The sequence below is a fragment of the Symphalangus syndactylus genome, chromosome 8 (assembly GCF_028878055.3).
Source record: "Symphalangus syndactylus isolate Jambi chromosome 8, NHGRI_mSymSyn1-v2.1_pri, whole genome shotgun sequence".
In the NCBI taxonomy this organism is placed as follows: domain Eukaryota; kingdom Metazoa; phylum Chordata; class Mammalia; order Primates; family Hylobatidae; genus Symphalangus; species Symphalangus syndactylus.
Window position 1 is genome coordinate 47,747,358 of NC_072430.2, and position 17,745 is coordinate 47,765,102.

General features: G+C 51.0%; 1 protein-coding gene and 1 long non-coding RNA gene across 3 annotated transcripts in view; one reads left to right on the plus strand and one right to left on the minus strand.

Annotated features, from left to right (window-relative positions):
* The window catches only part of GALNT16 (polypeptide N-acetylgalactosaminyltransferase 16), a 95,490-nt gene extending 85,464 nt beyond the window's left edge, over nt 1–10,026 (minus strand). The window contains exons 1-2 of the mRNA XM_055289017.2: nt 10,012–10,026; nt 9,289–9,578 (exon numbers count right to left, since the gene is read on the minus strand). Coding sequence (XP_055144992.1) covers nt 9,289–9,465 — 177 coding nt within the window. The 5' untranslated portion in view covers nt 9,466–9,578; nt 10,012–10,026. The remainder of the gene's footprint in view (nt 1–9,288; nt 9,579–10,011) is intronic.
* LOC129487737 (uncharacterized) overlaps nt 9,321–17,745 on the plus strand; it is a 65,950-nt gene continuing 57,525 nt past the window's right edge. Inside the window, exons 1-3 of one of the 2 annotated variants that reach the window (XR_010122087.1) lie at nt 9,358–9,466; nt 9,898–10,067; nt 12,457–12,721. This is a non-coding gene — a long non-coding RNA (uncharacterized lncRNA). Of the gene's footprint in view, nt 9,467–9,897; nt 10,068–12,456; nt 12,722–17,745 lie in introns of both variants that reach the window. The other variant, XR_008659446.2, reaches the window with a different exon arrangement.

Here is a 17,745-nt window from a genome sequence, read left to right on the forward strand (position 1 = left end):
TACATACACAGAAACCCCACATCTCACACACCACACACACATACACAAACCCCACACATCACACACTACATACACACAAACCCCACATCACACACAGTACACTACACACACACAAACCCCACACATCATATACACACCACACATAACACACACACACACCCCCACACACAACATATAACACACATACATACAAACCCCACAAATCACATACACACACACACTACATGCAAACAAACCTCACATCACACACACCACACACATACACAAACCCCACACATCACACACACACACAAATGCCACACACACACCACATACTACACACGCATACACAAACCCCACACATCACACACACACCAGACATACCACACACCACACACACACCAGACATACCACACACCACACACACACCACACACACACACAAGCCCCATATATCATACATCACACGTTCCACACATACCCATACAACACAACATACACACTACACATACACATACCACAAACACCACACACCACACATACCACACACAACACACATTGATCCCACATTTTAAGGAAATGAAGCGTTCCAAGACACAGAACATTTTCCAACGAACCTACACTTACCTCCTTAGGAACCAACACTTTTATACACACACATATCCTGGGAGGGAAAAAAAATCTTAAAAAAAGAAAAAAGAACCAACACTAACAACTAAATTTGACCATCTTGCTGGAAAATTTTCTGAAATGAATGACACAGTTCCCTGACTTACCAGCCTGTGCACCAAGTGGAATTTATCACTTCCTGATGATTCAGGGACGGATTTCTGAGCCTATCTTTACCACAGCCTGCAAGGCCTAACGGTCCGGCCTCTGCTGTGAGCACTTTTCCTCCTGCTCCAGCTGCCCCTCTAAGCACACACTCTCCGGGGATGGTGCCCTGGCCTAGGCTGTCTGGAACACTGTCTCCCTAGATGTCCGCATGGCTCACTCTCTCTTTGCATGCCAATGCCATCTCCAATGAAGTCTTACCAGAGGCCTTTCCTGGCCATCCTTTTCCCATCTTTCTGCCCCCTAATGCTGCTTTACTTTCATAGTATTTGCCACCACCTAATATATCTTTCTGTTTATTTTCTGCCTCTCCCCAGTAGAATATGAGCCCCTTGAGAGCTTAGATTTTACCTGGTTTCTTATTTCCAGGCCTGTAACAGTCCTGGCACATAGTACGTGCTCAGTAAATAATTGTCAAGAGAATGAATAGATGCTGCCTTCAGCATTCTGATCCTGTGTGTATGTGGAGGCAGGGAGGGCCCCTCCTACCTCACACGGCCCTTCCTAGCTAGGCCTTTGCTGTCAGCTGTCACTTCTCAGTGTGTCAGCAGCTCCTGGCAATTCCCTCATCTTGCTTCATCCAATCTACTATATTTGTAACCTAGGAAAACTGAAAGTTGCCAGGAGATGACCAACCCCCTGAACTACTGAAACCAATTTTATAAACAATGTTAATTTCCAGACTGTGGCCTATGGGCAATTCCATGCCTGTCTTCCGAGTAAAGTCCACGGGTGTTGTGGCTATTTATGCTCTGCAAAGGGGTCTTTGTAGCTTCCTTCTGGTCTTCCTAGATTGTTGAGAGATCTGAAGTCCACCTGTAGACACTTCTGCATACATGCCTGTGTGCATTCTCAGACACACTCACAAATATCTTAGGCTTCTGGTACAGCGGGCAGGGAGCTGTGTAGCTCCATCAGACCGTGGTTCAAGGAAAGAGAAAGGGGAAGGAAGAGGGCCAGTTTATTCCTTATGAGAATTTAAAGGTTACAGCCCTTCTTAACACATGTGGTTGAGGTCTCTGTACACCTCACCCTCTGGTCTTATTCTCCTTAATGCAAGCACTATGAGGACTTAAGCCCTGGCTGAAGGCCACGTCACTTTTGTGGGAGAAGTTCAACAAAGTCCAAGATGATTTCAGCTGATAGGGACCTCTGAGATCCTGTAGTTCAACCCTCACCTGACAGATGAGGAAACTAAGGTCGAGAGAGTGGAAGTGACTCACCTAAGGTAACAGTCCCTTGAGGGCAGGGCTGAGCCTAGAAGTGGGATCACTTGGACTTCATTCACATCCTCTCTCCATTCCCTCTCTCCATCCCCTGCTGACAGCCAACATCTGTTTCCATCCTGGGCCACTCCACTCTGCCTGGCCCACCTAGGGGCCAGGAAAATCCTGCAACAGCACAATTCACATTAAGGCACATCACCCACCTCTGAACTCTGAGACAATGTTGTCCGTGCTCTACACAGAGCCACACCTCACTTTATGAAACAGCAAGAAAGAGGAGCTGGTGCTCTTCAGCGAAACGCGAAGTTGTTCCTAATGGGTCTGGAAAAGTGGAAAAGCTATACCTGGGCAGACCTGCCTCAATGCCTCCTCAAATTTTGCCTGAGCCTTATCTTGCCTACATAATATGATCGACAAGCTTCTTCCAGTCGCCCCCTCTTTCCCAAAGTACCTCTGGCCTGCCACTCCTATCTGGTCTGAAATGTTCACAAAAGTTCCCTGGGTGACCATACTGTCTCTAGCCAGATACAGATCAAGGGTGCAGCTGAAGTTTAGGGGTGTGGGGAGACAGGCAGGCCAGGGCTGTGGCTTCTCCATAAGTACACAGCTCAGGGGCACTGCCAGCCAGTGCCACCCCAGGCAGCAACAGTCAGGGGTCTGGGAGACAGGACAGGTAACCTGGAAATCACACCTGGGTTGGATTGGGAAAATAGAAGTGGAATATGGGAAGGTCAGCCTCAAGGTGCCTCCACCAGGCAGAAACACCTATGCAGGCCTCAGTCCTGGGAGAGGAAAGATGCTAAAGACCAGCGCCTCCGACTTTGCAGCTTTGTCTCTGACCAGCCTTAGCTTCCTCTCTCTGTCCTTGCTTGGCAGCTCCAAAGGAACACGGCAGAGAGGAGCACACCAGCAGTTGTGGATTTCTAGTCGTTACCCCGTCCTGGTCTGGCCTCAGTGCATGGGGCCCGCCTACTTCCCAGGGTGCAGGGCTCTTGCAGTGCAATAATTGGGCCCTATTTCATGACAGAGAGTCTTTTTTCTCCCTTTCCCGCTGCTGTTGGGAGCACTTATGGGCCAACGGAGCGTGTAGAGAGAAACCCTGGCCAGGCCTTTGGACTGCTCCGATGTTGGATGGTTCTGTGAGAATGTTTGCCTTCTGCTGCAAAGAAATTTCTCTCCCTGCATCTTTCACCTCCTGGCCCCAGTTCTATTCCTTGGAACCCTACAGAATAATTCAAATAAGTCTCTTGCCTTTTCTGAAATTTGGCTCAATACTAAGTTTTGATGGGGAGTCAGAAATGTGAGATGTGGTTAAGAAGGTTATACTTTGATTTTGGAGTCAAGAGTGATCTTAACCAGTCATCAAATATGTTTTAAAAATAATTGTCCTTATTGGTTTGAACATTATCACGTCAATGGATGCTTATTACAGAAAACTTGGGGGTAAAAACCTAAAAGATGGAAGGAGGGATTGCCCATAATCCTACCTCCCTACTGCCAACATTTTGTTCTGTATGGTTTTTGCATTTTTTTCCCCAACAAATGTTTGTGGAGTGAATACAAAGCAAGGTGCTGATTCAGGTGCCCCAGAAAAGATGTGCTGATAGACCAGGCTTGGATCTTGCCCAGAAGATGCTCCAGGGGAAGGAAGACACGAGCCTGGGCTTTGGAGTCAGAAACACCTAGTGTCAGGTGCACTTACTAGTTGTCAGAGCATGAGTAAGCGTGTTTTACCCGTATGAGAACTTAACAATGGTACCTATTTCATTAGGTTGTTGAGGGGATTCAGAGAAGTAAGCCTGTAAAACACACAGCATCCAGGTCTCCAGTGAATGTCGTCACCATCAACATAACAGAGTATACAGTGATTACGGAGGCTAGACAGGTATGGGTCAAAGATCACAAGCTTTCAGAGAAGAGGGACTAAACCACTTGACACCATTTTCAGAGTGGGCTACACACAGTCGGTGACTGTACCAGGCAAGCACACTGATTAACTGAACTGAATTTACTGCCCAAGTATAATCAGCAGTTGACTCATGTCTGAAAGCTTGGCTCCTCTGCTCCTTTCCACGTCTGTTTAGCCTCCTGTGTCTTTGCTCTACTGTTCATGGGGAAGGTGCTTAAGGTCTCCTCAAGAAGCAGACAGGTTATAAATCTTCAATCTTCTAACTGTAATGAAGGCTTGGCTATAGGCTTCCCTCTGACCTCAGGGAAGCTTCCTCCATTACAGTGAGATAGTCCTGTGGGCAACTCAACCTGGCCCTGGTCTACCAGTGTCCTCCTACCTCTACCTTAAATGGCATTTCCAGACCCAAGGGTTTCCTCTGCCTGCAGCAAGGGCAAACACAGCCACCAGGGAAGGAACCCAAAGATCTCAGAGCAGCTGGGGGGGAAATTGCTGTTACAGAACAGAAATAAAAGACCTGCAGAAGAATGAGCAGCACCCTAAAGCTAGTCCCGTGCCCTTGGACCTCTGGCCTTCCAGGAAGGTAACTCTCGGGCTGCCAGCCCTCCTCCCCACCCCCAGTCTTAGTTGCCTCTGGGCTGACCCCATGTCCCAGAGGCAGGTCTTGAAATGGCCCAGGAACAGACCCCATTGACAGGAAATCAGGCCCTTTATATCTGAACACTTTTGGCCGGGTGCGGTGGCTCACACCTATAATCCCAGTACTTTGGGAGGCCAAGGTGGGAGGATCCCCTTGAGTCCAGGAGTTCGACACCAACCTGGACAACATGGAAATACCGTCTCTACAAAAATATATAAAAATGAGCCAGGTGTGGTGGCACACACTTGTAGTCCTAGCTATTCTGGATGCTGAGGCAGGGGAATCGCTTGAGCCCAGGAAGTGAAGGTTGCAGTGAATCATGACTGTGCCACTGCACTCCAGCCTGGGTGACAGAGTGAGACCCTGTGTCCAAAAAAAAAAAAAAGAAAGAAAAAGAAAAAGAAAATAAAAAAAGAAAAGAAATAAAAAAATCAGAACATTTTGACAAAGAGAATTGTAGGTGTTTGTGCTTCTTCCTCCTCACTCTCTCTCTCGAGTGTGGTACCTAAACCAATTAAATACAAAATCACTTTTTGTTATTATATTTAGGCAAATCATATTCCCACAGTTCCAAAATGCACACATTATAAATAAAATATAAATTATTCTAGATCTTATTAAAGCATCCGCTCTCTGAGAACACTACCAGAAAAGCCATCATTTGCATCCCCTTCTGCTAGGTAAGCGGCGGCTTCCTGCGAGGCCTCGAGGGTTCCTGTGGGACCTTCCCCTGACAGGAGAATGTCCCTCCATAAGCAGAAACTTCACAACACCTTTCAGGAGAACTCCCCCTTCAAGCCTTGTATTTATATCTAGAAATGGAGCTATCATCTGCTTATCTCAGGATCAACAAACCTTGCAAATCATTTAACTCAGCTTCAGCAGACAAAATAACCAAGGTCCGGAGATGTTAAGTATCGTGTCCATGGTCATTCACCAGTATCCCAATTTCAGGCTAAGAAACTCCGGTTTAAGAAAATTCTTGCCTAAATCTTTCACAGTTCTAAATAGGAGACTGTTGACGCAAATGAGTGCACCTATACCGAAAATGAGTAGTCTTTTTAAAAAATGTAAAGTGAAATTCCATATAACACCTTAGCCTCCCACCCATGCCTGTTAGTGAACTGGCATATGGAAAACCTAAGTCCCAAACCAAAACAACCACAAATGTTCTCCCCAGCTGTGAGGACTGAAGACTCAAGGCCGGCTGTGTCGGCCCTGCCTCCCAGTTCAGCTGCTGTCCTGTCCCAGTGTGCATCAGTGTAGATTCAAGGGGATGTCCCCAAATCTACTGCCTCACCCATCAGATACGGCATGGAAAAATCACAAACCTTGCCGCATCGTAAGCAGCCATATAGGGATGGAATCAGAATCTCCCTTTAGCTTAACAGATTCCATAGCCAAATTTTTCACATCAAAATTGGTGACACATGGGCCGACAGCAGGACAGAATATTAAAAATCAGGACCTCCTTGAGAAATCTGGCCATACGGTTGCCATGCCGACACTCTATAATGCCAAACAGCCAGCTCCAAGGTCCAGAAGCAACTTGGCTGGCTTCGAATAGTACAATTGTGAAAGCAGAGCTGCCTCCAGGTCCAGGCACTTCTGCAGACCCTCCCTTTCCCAGCTTAGCTCTCTGATTCCCCAAGGGAGCAATGATGACGCCTGTCTGAATTTGCCAGCCTCTGACAGCAGGGCTAGCCACATCATTCTTTAAGAATCTGAAAATCCACATGCAGCATCCTGGCCCAACTAGACAGAGAAATGTTTCTGAATAAGCGGTTACCACAAATTGCAGGGAGAAAGTAAATCCTCAGCTGCACCTGCCCTTTTTAAGTTGAACAAAGGGTTCAATGCCTGCAGAAGCTTGAACATACATCCCCCACCTCCTTACTTAGAGCCAGGTTACAGTTGATAATAAAATATTAAGGAGATATGAATATAACAATATTAAGGGGATGCGAAACATTGACTGCTCCCAGAAATGGGTGAGAATCCTGTTTCACTCCTTTAAGAAGCCTTGCTGTGCACTTTAGGAGGCTGAGGCGAATGGATCACATGAGGTCAGGAGTTTGAGACCAGCCTGGGCAACATGATGAAACCCCATCTCTACTAAAAATACAAAAATTAGCTGAGAGTGGTGGCACATGCCTGTAGTCCCAGCTCCTCGAGAGGCTGAGGCATGAGAATCGCTTGAACCCGGGAGGTGGAGGTTACAGTGAGCCAAGATCATGCCACCTCACTCCAGCCTGGGTGACAGAGTGAGACTCCATCTCAAAAAAAAAAAAGAAAAAAAGAAAAAAAGAAATCTTGCTGTGTGCATCAATGTGGGGATGCAAGGAGCTTCCAGCACAGTTCCTGCATGCATCACTTACATTCAGCTGCAAATCACATGGAAGAAATAACTGGAAGAGAGGAATACAATGATACAATGCAAGGCAGTTGTCAAAAGTGGTGCGTGACTGGGGGTCAGTGCTGGTGGAACAGGCATCTAAAACTTAAGAACAAAGAGGGAGAGAGGGAGCTGGCTGTGCCCCTAAGTGGCCACAGAAGGCTCTGCCACTCCCAGGGGCTTCCATCCTCCCTTTCTTCCTGCACCTTCACTTCCCAGCTCCCAGGTATCTCCCTGATACTCCTTCATACTTTAAATTTAGCTTCCCGCTCTGAGACCTTTTCTTACCTGCAGAGTGAAACCCTGTGGGACTAAGCAGGGACAAGAGGATGTTTACTGGTGATTCTCATGACCTACAATTCCCACCCCTCAAAATGAGTGCTGAATCCTTCCAGCAGGTCCCCTACACCATTCTGGGACTCTTGAGAAATGTGAGCGGCCCTCCCAGTGGATCTTGCAGGACTCTGGAAGGAGCAGGAGAGAGGTGCATGGGCCAGGTCAGGGTTCAGGTTCCGGGTTCCAAAGCAGAGGCTCTGAGCAGCAGTCCCCTGTGCTCTCTTCCCTCCTCTCCTCCCTGCCCAGCCTCTTTCTCCGCCCCTTCCAACTCAGACCCTCTTGCCATTGCCTCACCAGAAAGAGGGACAGAGCATCTGGCCAGCCTGCCTTGCCTGAGACTAGGGCTGTTCCTGCCACTGAGTATGAATGTGGCAGCCTGGGCTCCTGGGGAGGAAGCTCCCTGGGGTCTGGAGGCCACTGCTGGTTTGGACAGTTCCAGCTCCAACCTGTCCCTCCGCTCAGATCACAACACTCTGGGGTCTCAGCACAGGAGGCTTTTCCTTATCAGCTTTCTGTCCAAAGGGCGACAAGTGCTTTGGAAACTGTGTCCTGGGAGAACAGCCCAGAAGGGAACAGTGCACCTAATCAGGCTTGCCCCCAGAGAGTTCACCCAGACTGGTATCTAGGACAAAATCCACAACCTCACCCCCCCAGGTCTCCTCAGGCAAAGCCCTGAAATAATGGTTCCTTTGCAGGGGACTCGGAATCTGGGGCAGGATGGGAATATAAGGGGACACTTTCCAATGAACTTCCTGATATTCCTGGGGTTCAGATCCGCCTCTGGATGCGTTTCTCGGATTCGGCTCCACACAAGCCTCAGCCCTCCGGACCTTGCACCTCCCCCGCGGAGCTCCTCACCCCTCCACCCCCAGGCCCAGATCTTTCCTTGTCGGAATCGCCACGCTTCCTCACTCCTTTACCCCAGCCCCACTCGGCTCTCCTCTTCCTGGTCCTCATCCGGCCAGGCTGCCCCGCCCTGGTAGGTCCCGAGGGTCGCCCGAGGCTCCCGTCCACCAACCGCCCCCTTCTGGAAGAACGCACCCGCTCGAGCGCACTCTCGGCGGGTGCCAAAGCCTCCCGCCTCAACAGGTGCCCCTGCCTGGCCACGCACAGCTCTGTCACCTGGGGCTCAGACGGAGACGGCGACAGGATCGCCCCCTGCAGGGCAGCTGCGGCTCCGCACGCCCCCGCCCGGGTCCCCAGAGCGCCAAGGGCCCCCGCAGCCCCGCCGCCGCCCCCGCTGTGCCACACTGCCTTTGTTTCCCTGCCCGCTTAGATGTCGCGAGGCTGACTTCATGCAAGGGTATCGCCAAGCTCGGGCGCTGACACTGCCCACCTACCCGTGGTGGCCGACCCTAATGTTGGGAGTGAGGGACGCGTACAGTGCGAGACCTCTCCTCAACCCAGAGAACTCCGGGGGAGCTGGGTGTCCGCGCCGAAGAAGCGGGTTCAAGTTGACCCGGACTCAGAAGGGGGTTCGAAGCCAGGCGCAGCGCCTAGAGAGCCTTCCCTACCCACGCCCCCACCCGATGTCCTTTGCCCCCAGAAGGCTGGAGAGGGGCTGCGCACTGCCACCTACGCGCTCAGCTGCGAGTAGCTCCCACCGCCCGCTCGCCGCGCGCTGGGCCTGGCAGCCTTCCGGGGCACACGAGGCTCCTGCAGTCCCCAGACCCCTGGCTCCGGCAGCGCAGAGCCCGGAGAGCCGCCACGTTCCCAGCTGCACGCGCACGCCGGGCCCACCAAACTTGCAGCACTTTCTCCCAGCCCCCACCCTCTGTCACCCTCCCTTAGTCGGTGCGCCCCAGCCCCGCCGCCCGGCAGAGGTTGCCATAACAACGGGCAGGAATGCTCCAACATATACAAAGCCGGCCCGGCGCAGCGGGCACTGAGCCCCTGGCCGGGCCCCGCGCCCTCGGCCGCCGCGCAGGGGCTGGACGCGCGCCGCGGCTCCCTAGCCGGGGCGTACTCACAATGAGCGGGATGGTGCGGTCCTCGCGGAGCTGCTCCGGCCTCCTGCCGGCCCTCTGCGTGCCCCGGCCGCCGGAGGATGCTGCGTGGGCTCGGTTGTCCTGCCATAAGTAGTAGAAAGTGCCCAGGATCCAGGCTACGGTCAGGATGGCGATGGCATTGGCGCGGATCTTCCTCATGGTGGGCAGACGGGCGCCCCGGGTGGGGGACGGGGCCGGCGTGCTCTCGGGGCCGGGGCGGGGGCGCTCGCAGCCCCAGCTGTTTGTTTTCGCTCGCGCCTAGCTGCTCAGTCCTGCAGAGCAGAAAAAGGAGAGAGGTGGGGGGGGCGGGGGGGGTGATAGGGAGAGACAGGATCGCGGAGCGATCCTCACGGTCCTAATGCCCTTCAGCCCCGAGCGCGCGCGTCCCCCGGGCGCCCATTCATTCGCGCGCAGGGCCGGCCCCGCGCTCCAGCCGCCGCCGGCTGACCCACCCGGCCACTGCGCACTGGGAGAGAAGCGCGCCGGGTGGGAAGCGGCGCGGGCCTTCCTCCCGCGCCCGGGAACCTGGCTAGACAGACGCCCGCGGCGGAATGGCGACTGGCCAAAGCCAGCCTCGGCTCCCACCGCTAGGTGACCGAACGCCTGGCAGCTGCCCCCGCGCGGCCCTGGTCGGTCCTGCCTACCCACATCCACCCCCGGACCGAGCGGCCCTGAGTCACTGACTGGAGACGCGCGACCCCCGACCTGGGCCCGCGCCGCCAAGCTGCAGTTCCGGGCTGCGCTCTGGCGCGGGATTCAAGGTGTGTTCGGCGAGTGCTTGGGTAGGGGCGGCTGAGCGGGGGAGAGTACTGAGTTTGTACTGGAATCTGCAGCTGAGATTAGCCAGACAAGGCCCGCCTAGAGGAGGGATTGGAAGCTGGTGCACTTGACATTCGAGGATAGCGAAGGGAAAACGACGCTGCCTCACACCCAGTGCTAGGAGAGTGGGGTACGGCCCTTCCACATTTTTCACTGGCCCGGGGCTCCCAGATTTCACGATGCTTCCCTCTATCCCGCCTCACTGACCCCTGGACAACCCTGAAATATCATCGTCAGTATTATTTAGTCGGAAAGAAGGGAAGCAAAAGAGGCCGGATGATTCTCCCAAGGCCACATGGCTAATTAGTGGGCAGAGCCCATTCTAGGAGCCATGTCTCCATCTGACACCTTTCGACAAAGTGCAAAACGCGGTGGTGAGAGACGAGGACACAGACATTGAGATTCCGCTCCAGCCCTAGAGGCACTGAGAATCAGGCGTGAACTACTCTTCACTCCAGGCAGAAAACAAGTGACTTAGATGAGTTTTGGGAGACCAGCAGTGTCGGGCACAGAGCGCTCAATGAATAGATGTGTAACAACAAAGTAGGGATCCAACAGAGGAAGAAATAATTTATTGTAAGGTGGTTTGGGGGAAAGCTCTCAGAAAGGTGGATGAATCACTTAAGAGGCAAGGAAGGGGGAAGTGAGGACAGGGGAGGGACTCCAGAAATAGGCCTTGCAAAGATCCAGAGGATGGAAGAGCTTGATGTGTTCAAGAGAGAGAGCTGCCAGGCGTTGCAGGGGGGCCTAGGATTTGACAGGAGTTGAGGTTGGCCAGGCTGGGTGAGTCTGAACTCAGGAGGTCCTTGAATGCCGGGGCAGAGTTGTTGAGGAGTCTGCTTCCTGCTGGCACTGCTGGACACCATGGCTCCTCTGAAGACCCATATAGGGTCCAGCCTCTAAATGAAGCCACCTGGGGAATCAGGCAAACTGAAGTCACAGCATCATGCCCCCCACAAGCATCCCATGAGCACCACCCTGACAGATAGAAGTAAAATCAGGTGGCTTTTCTCCATTTCTCCAGCACTCGAGACTGAACCGCACATATAATAATTGCTCAATACATTTCTGTTGAGGTGAAGAAACCCCTAGTTGGGTTTTTGCTGCGGAAAACCCAGGGTCATCACTGCAATACGATATCCTCACTCAGAAGACTAATGACGAGGACACTTAGACGAGTCCAAAAGTGACCCAAGCCGGAATGGGATCTAGAAAGAAGAGAAGCACAAAAGAGGGCCTCACAAAGGGTCTACACAAGTAGCCAGGAATTTCAGGCATAAGGTGTGGCAGTCACAAACAACAGGGGAAGGAGTGTGGAGATGCCAGATGCTCTCCCAGGTCTCTCTCACCTGGGGAGTTTAATAAGACTGCGCCAGGGGCCAGGGCTCGTTTGCATAGATGGAGAAAACCACCCAAGCCACCGTCTGGTTTCCGCAGGAATCCCGGGGCAGATCCAGTGGTCATGCCATTGGGGGAGGCCAGGAAAGACCTTGCTCCTTGGGAATCAGGCTCCACAGGCCTCTCAGGTCAACCAAGAAAATGTAAGGGAACTACCCTCCTGGTGCCCCAATTTTCACACATCTCTCAGGTAAGCCAGGTGAAAACTTGGGGAGTAGCCCTGTTGTCATACGCTGCTCCCCTCATCCCAGCCTGGTCTGTGCATATCTAGTTGCCTTTGGATGTGGGATCCGAAGACATCACATCACCTATCACCTCCTGGTAAAAGGCTCCAAACTCACCCCTCGGCATGGGGATGAAGCTGGACCATGCTGACTGAAACCAGGCAGATGGGGCTTCTGGTGACTCCAAAAGGAAGGCTCCATGGGGGGGAAGCAGGGAGGGGTGGGATGGGCTGGAATGTGGCAGGGTTTCTCACATCTCACCATTTACTGCCCAGGGCTCAGTGGTGAGGATGCTATATATCTGCCCCAAATGGTCACTCGTGGTAGTTCTGTCCCTGAGAGGTTTGCTTGGCCCCTACCACCAGAAAGACTGCACAGAAGTGAAGTGTAGCCTCTCTAGATGACTTCACCACAGCTGTTCCTTAATTGGGCACTTCCCTGGGGGATGATGGGGGTGGGGTGGGGGTAAGACAGCAAGTAATTACCATGCTCATTTGACTGACAGGAATTCCACATAGACAGGAGTGGAGTAATGTGCCTGAAGCCATAGGCCCTCTGGCAGAGCTGGAGACCAGGAATTGCCACCTTGGCTACAGTCTGTGGTCTTTGTTTCAGATTCTAATCCCAAGTGGGTGCAGAACTGGCCCTCCCTGGGATAGGTTTCAATGCTCAGAAATGACAATGAGTGTTGTTTCCTTTCTGGTACTAGGAATGGACTCCAGCAGCATCACAGAATCAAAACAACACCTAAGGAATTCACTGTTTCTTCACATACTTTGAACTTTGAAAACAAGAGCCATCATAATAGCTACAATTTACTCAGTACCTACCAGGTGCCAGCCACTGTGCCACCACTTCACCTATACTGTCTCTAAAGCCCCTACAACCCTGAGCTAAGGATGATCATATCCCCAGCTGCAGATGATGACACTGAAGCTCAAAGGCTACTCAACTTGCCTGGAATCTTACAGCAAGTAAGTGGTGAAGCCCGGTTTAAGTCCTGTGCCATTTTCAACGCTTGTGTCTGGGTACAAGTACAGGGCTTCTGAGGCCACTGGGAAATCTACAGTGTGGTCTGAATTTCTGTATGCAGGAGCCTCACTTCCCCTGCCCACAGTTCTCCATTTTCTCATCCATAAAAGGAGGGATACAAGATGTCCTGGGGGGACGGGGGGTCTGGGCAAAGGGTAAGCTGGGCAAAGTTCCACATGCCCCTGGGGCTCCCAAATGCCCCAGGGAGCTCTCCGCCTCTGGGCCTTTGGTGTGGGGGTTGTGGAGGAGTGGATAACCGAGGGGGAAAGGGTACAGCTCAGTGTAAGGCCCTGGCTCTGGAGTTGGACAGCCCGAACTTGAATGCTGATCCTGTCACAAATTAAGAGAGTGGCTTGGGCAAATTCTTAACCTCAGTTTCCTCAACTGCAAAATGGGGCACTGACAGCTCTTACCTCACAACTTTGTTGGGAAAGATAGGATGAAATAAAGTCGTGTAAAATCCAGTGCCTCGTAAGCACCCCCCAGGGGCTCTCTCCTGCAGGCTGTTGCTGGCTGCTGGAGGTGAAAGGGGCCTCCTGAAAGGGATTGCTGCCAAGAACAGACCTGATGCCAGCCTCTTTGGCCATGGCTAATGTTCAGCAGTCATAGACTGTCCTGCCCGTGGGTGGGTGGCTGCCTCTTCCAGAGCCTCTGCTGAGCAGGCTGGAGGCAAGGTAGGGGAGAGGCACAGAGCAGGGCCCCAGCCTCCCATTTGAGGTGCTGGGCCAGCTCAGAAGCTCTTGCTCTGTCCACAGCAGCAGGGCCCAGAAGGTAGGGAAGGGACCTGATTGGATACCCTTACTGGCCCATGTCTGCTCTAAGCAAGAAAGAAGGCAGGGACGGTGGACAGAATGTATGTTACCAAGCAACAGGCAATGTGCTGATACACGATCTCAGAATACTCACAACGACCCTGTGAGGAAGGCGCAATCATCCCCCTTCCACAGGGGAGGAGACTGATGCCCACGGAGGTGCCAGCATAAAGTGGAGCATGCGCTGCCCACTGCCAGCTGAGCACACTCAATGCACCAATCATCTCTAAGGAAAAGATATTTATAAGGTAGTTTCTATAAACCATTATAGATGGAGGAAAGGACTTAGCTCTTTGAAAGGAACTTGGCAGTTTTCTTATTGTCAATCCTCCTCCTCCTATTTGTCTGATAACCCTGATTTACTACTTATTAGTTTCTGCCACTGGAGTACAAATTCCAAGAGGACTGGGGTTCTTGTATATTTTCTTTACCATTGTTTCCCCGGTGCTTATAGTAGTGGCAAATAGTACATGCTTGTTAGTGTGTAGTATTTGTTTTTTTGTTTGTTTGTCTGAAGCCCTTGGAATGCGATCGCATGGGTATTTGTTGATGGAAGGAAGGGAGAGGAAGAGGGAGGGAGGAAAAAAGGCAGTGTAGCTCTATGAAAAAATGCACTTCTCTCTTAAGCACTTGAGAAATGAGTACAGGACTAGAGCACAGACAAAGGGGGTGACTCGTCTAGGGTCAGGGGGGGCCAGTGTAGTGAGTCCCCTGCCAGTGCTTCCTCCCCAAGTCATGGAGCCAGGGCCAAACCTTCCTGCCCCAGGATGAGGGCGAGAGAAAGTCCTTTGTGGTCCCATGCGAAGTAGCAGAAGGAATGACCCCAATTCTGGTGGACAACTGCAAGAACCATAAATGTTACTAGGGATCATGAAATAACCCAGGTGTTGCATTTGGGAATAATAGGATTGCAGAGGCTGCAGGCTAATTAGAAATGTGTCCAGTGATTTTCATTAACAAGCAAGGAATTTGTACAAAGGAGAAATACATAAATAAAACCACTCCTCAGCAGAATTGATCCCAGAGGCAGAGCCCTTTCCAAGGCCTCTGACCTTCCCGTCTCCACTACCTTCTCCTGAGCCCCTTCCCCTTCTCCATAGCCTCTGCAGAGCTGGGTGGCCAAGGTCCTCAGATCAGACTACATGGCCCAAGATGCCAGGTTAGTGCCTACCACATGCCCGTCTCTCCCTTGAATGGGAGCTCCTCTGAGCAGAGCCTGGCAGCCTCCTTTTATGTATCATGAGTTTCTAGCACAGTGTTGGGCATCTTGGCAGCACTCGCTAAATATCTAGGCAGAGTAAATGAATGAATGAATATTGAGGGTGGCAGCTGCTGCTACTCCCCATTCTGTCCCATGAAAATGCCAAATAGCCCACTCAGACTATAAAGCCAGTGCTTGATTGCCCATTGGCGTGGAATTTCCAGTCCCTTCCTTTCCTTTCCTTCTTGAACACCTACCATGCCAGGCACTTCTAGGTACTAGGGATACAAAAATTAATAGAATCTGTTTGTAGCCTCTGAAGAGTCCAGTAATTGACAATGGGGAGATACACATAGATAATCACAAGATGAGTCCGGGTGTGGTGGCTCATGCCTGTAATCCTAGGACTTTGGGAGGCCAAGGCAGGAGGATTGCTTGAGACTAGGAGTTCCAGACCAGCCTGGGTGACATAGTGAGCCCTCATCTCCATTAAAAATTTAAAAATTACCTGGGCATGGTGGTGCATGCCTGTAGTCTTAGCTATTCATGAGGGTTAGTGAGGAGAATACCTCGAGCCTAGGAGTTTGAGGTTGCAGTGAGCTATGATCATGCCAGTGCACTCCAGCCTGGGTGACAGAGCAAGACCCTGCCTCAGAGGAAAAAGAAAAATCACAAGATAATATAATAGAGCTCCACAGAAGCACAGATTAGAGCAGTAACACTGAAGCAGGAGAGAAAGAGGGTAGGATTTGGTGGTCAGTTTGAGGTGGATGTGAGAGAAAGGATTTGAGAATAGCATGTAAGTTTCTTGCTTAGGAGACTAGTGCTTTGGTGTAATGTAACCATTAACTGAAATGGGGAATATAGGAGGAGCAGCCAATTTGGGAGGTGTGTTCAGTGAACTTGAGTTCTCTGTGGTCAGTCCAGGAAGGCATCTATAAATCCAGATCTGGAGCTCCAGGAGAGTGGACGGCGCCAGTCAGGTAGAGATGAGAAAGCCAGAAACACAGCTGAGGCGAATATGTTGCTGGGTACCCAGCACCTAGGCATGGCAGAAAGGCCATGTTGTCAGAGATGAGGGCTTCTGGATGCCTCGTGTGAAGATGGAGAGACAGAAAACTGGCATTTTTTTCTGCCTCTGTCAGATGCCTTAATTCAAGTCCCTGGACCCAGTCTCTTAGGAATACTCATTGCTTTATTGGGAATCTCATCTGGTACATATCAGGATGGACCCCTTGACCTAGGGTTGAATAAAATTTGTCTCCATATCAAAAAAGTCAGGTGACAAGACCAAAGAGAATTTGAAGAGAGATCCATAGTCCTGGTCCTGCATTTCCTCCAGTCTAATGGTGCTTATAATTGATATCTCCATTTTCCTTGTGAAACTGGGAAGTAGAAATTAAAGCAATGTTCCCAGGATTGGTACATATTTTGAAGCTCTCAGCAAGGCTGAAAATATCCATCGATATATTCTGAAGTGTAATTTCTACACCCTTACCAGTCAAAATAATTGAACGGGAAGAAAAAGCTGTTAATGCAGGAGGCATATAACATCAGATCCACATTGCCTGGAAATTTACCATTTCAAAGCAATTGAAGGCTTTTACAGCCAATGTTTACAGTCCTACATGTCCCCTTCTCACTGAAGCCACCCTCTGAAGCCATCAAAAGGCCCATCAGTCTGGCTTGGACACTGAAATTGCTCAGTGTCTGGAGCTGATGCCAAAACAGGGAGGATTTTAAAATATCATCCTGCCATTTTATCAGCATTTAAATTTTATGGAGTTTCCTCCTGGTAGGTGGTAGGAAACAGCTGGGGCTGTCTGTCAGTGCTCATGGAGCCAGTGGTGGCAGAGCTCCATGGTGGCATGGCCAGGCACATCCTCCCTATGCACAGCTTGTCTCCTTAGTTGTCTAGTCTAAGTTGACATTTATCCCTTTTGCCCAACAAGAAAATACCTGCCCAGTGACAGTAAGCCAGAGGGCTGCAAGTTTTTTGGCAGAGAGATGGCACTATGTTGCCTCTCACAGACTCTGCTTGGACCCTGAATCTCAGCCCAGAGCCCAGCAGGATAGACAGACAATAGACTTTGCCGGCAGCCATCTTCTGTCTTCTGACAGTACTTGTGTATAGGTAGGTGGGCGGGTGCATGTGTGCGCATGCTCTGTTTTCAATTGGAATTTGACTTCAGGCTTTTCCTGGAATTACTAATTTCTTTCCTCCTATTTGTGTCCACCGAAGGAAATTTCTAAATCCATGTCTGATCATTTGTCTTTCCTTCCACCGCTGAATCACTTATCTTTACAAAGACCACTACCTAAAGATGGAGCACTCAGTATTTTCTTTTTTTTTTTTTTTTTTTTTTTTTTTTTTTGAGACAGAGTCTCGCTCTGTCGTCCGGGCTGGAGTGCAGTGGCGCAATCTCGGCTCACTGCAAGCTCCGCCTCCCGGGTTCACGCCATTCTCCTGCCTCAGCCTCCGAGTAGCTGGGACTACAGGCGCCCGCCACCGCGCCCGGCTAATTTTTTGTATTTTTTAGTAGAGACGGGGTTTCACCGTGGTCTCGATCTCCTGACCTCGTGATCCGCCCGCCTCGGCCTCCCAAAGTGCTGGGATTACAAGCGTGAGCCACCGCGCCCGGCCAACACTCAGTATTTTCTTGGGCAACTGGGAGTTAGGAAACCTGGGTTTTAGAAATGACACTTCAGAATATATCGATGGATATCTTCAGCCTTGCTGAGAGCTTCAAGATATATACCAATTCCAGGAACATTGCTTTAATTTCCACTTTAGCAGCCGATACGCTGTCAGCTAGCATGATGACCCTGGAAAAGTCACTTATCTGGGCCTCTTCCTCATGTTTATGGGGGTGGGGGGGGCTTTGGAAAAAAAAAAGAAAAGAAAAGAAGAAAGAAAAGTACTTGGAAGGTCCTTTCAAGTGCTAGCATTTTA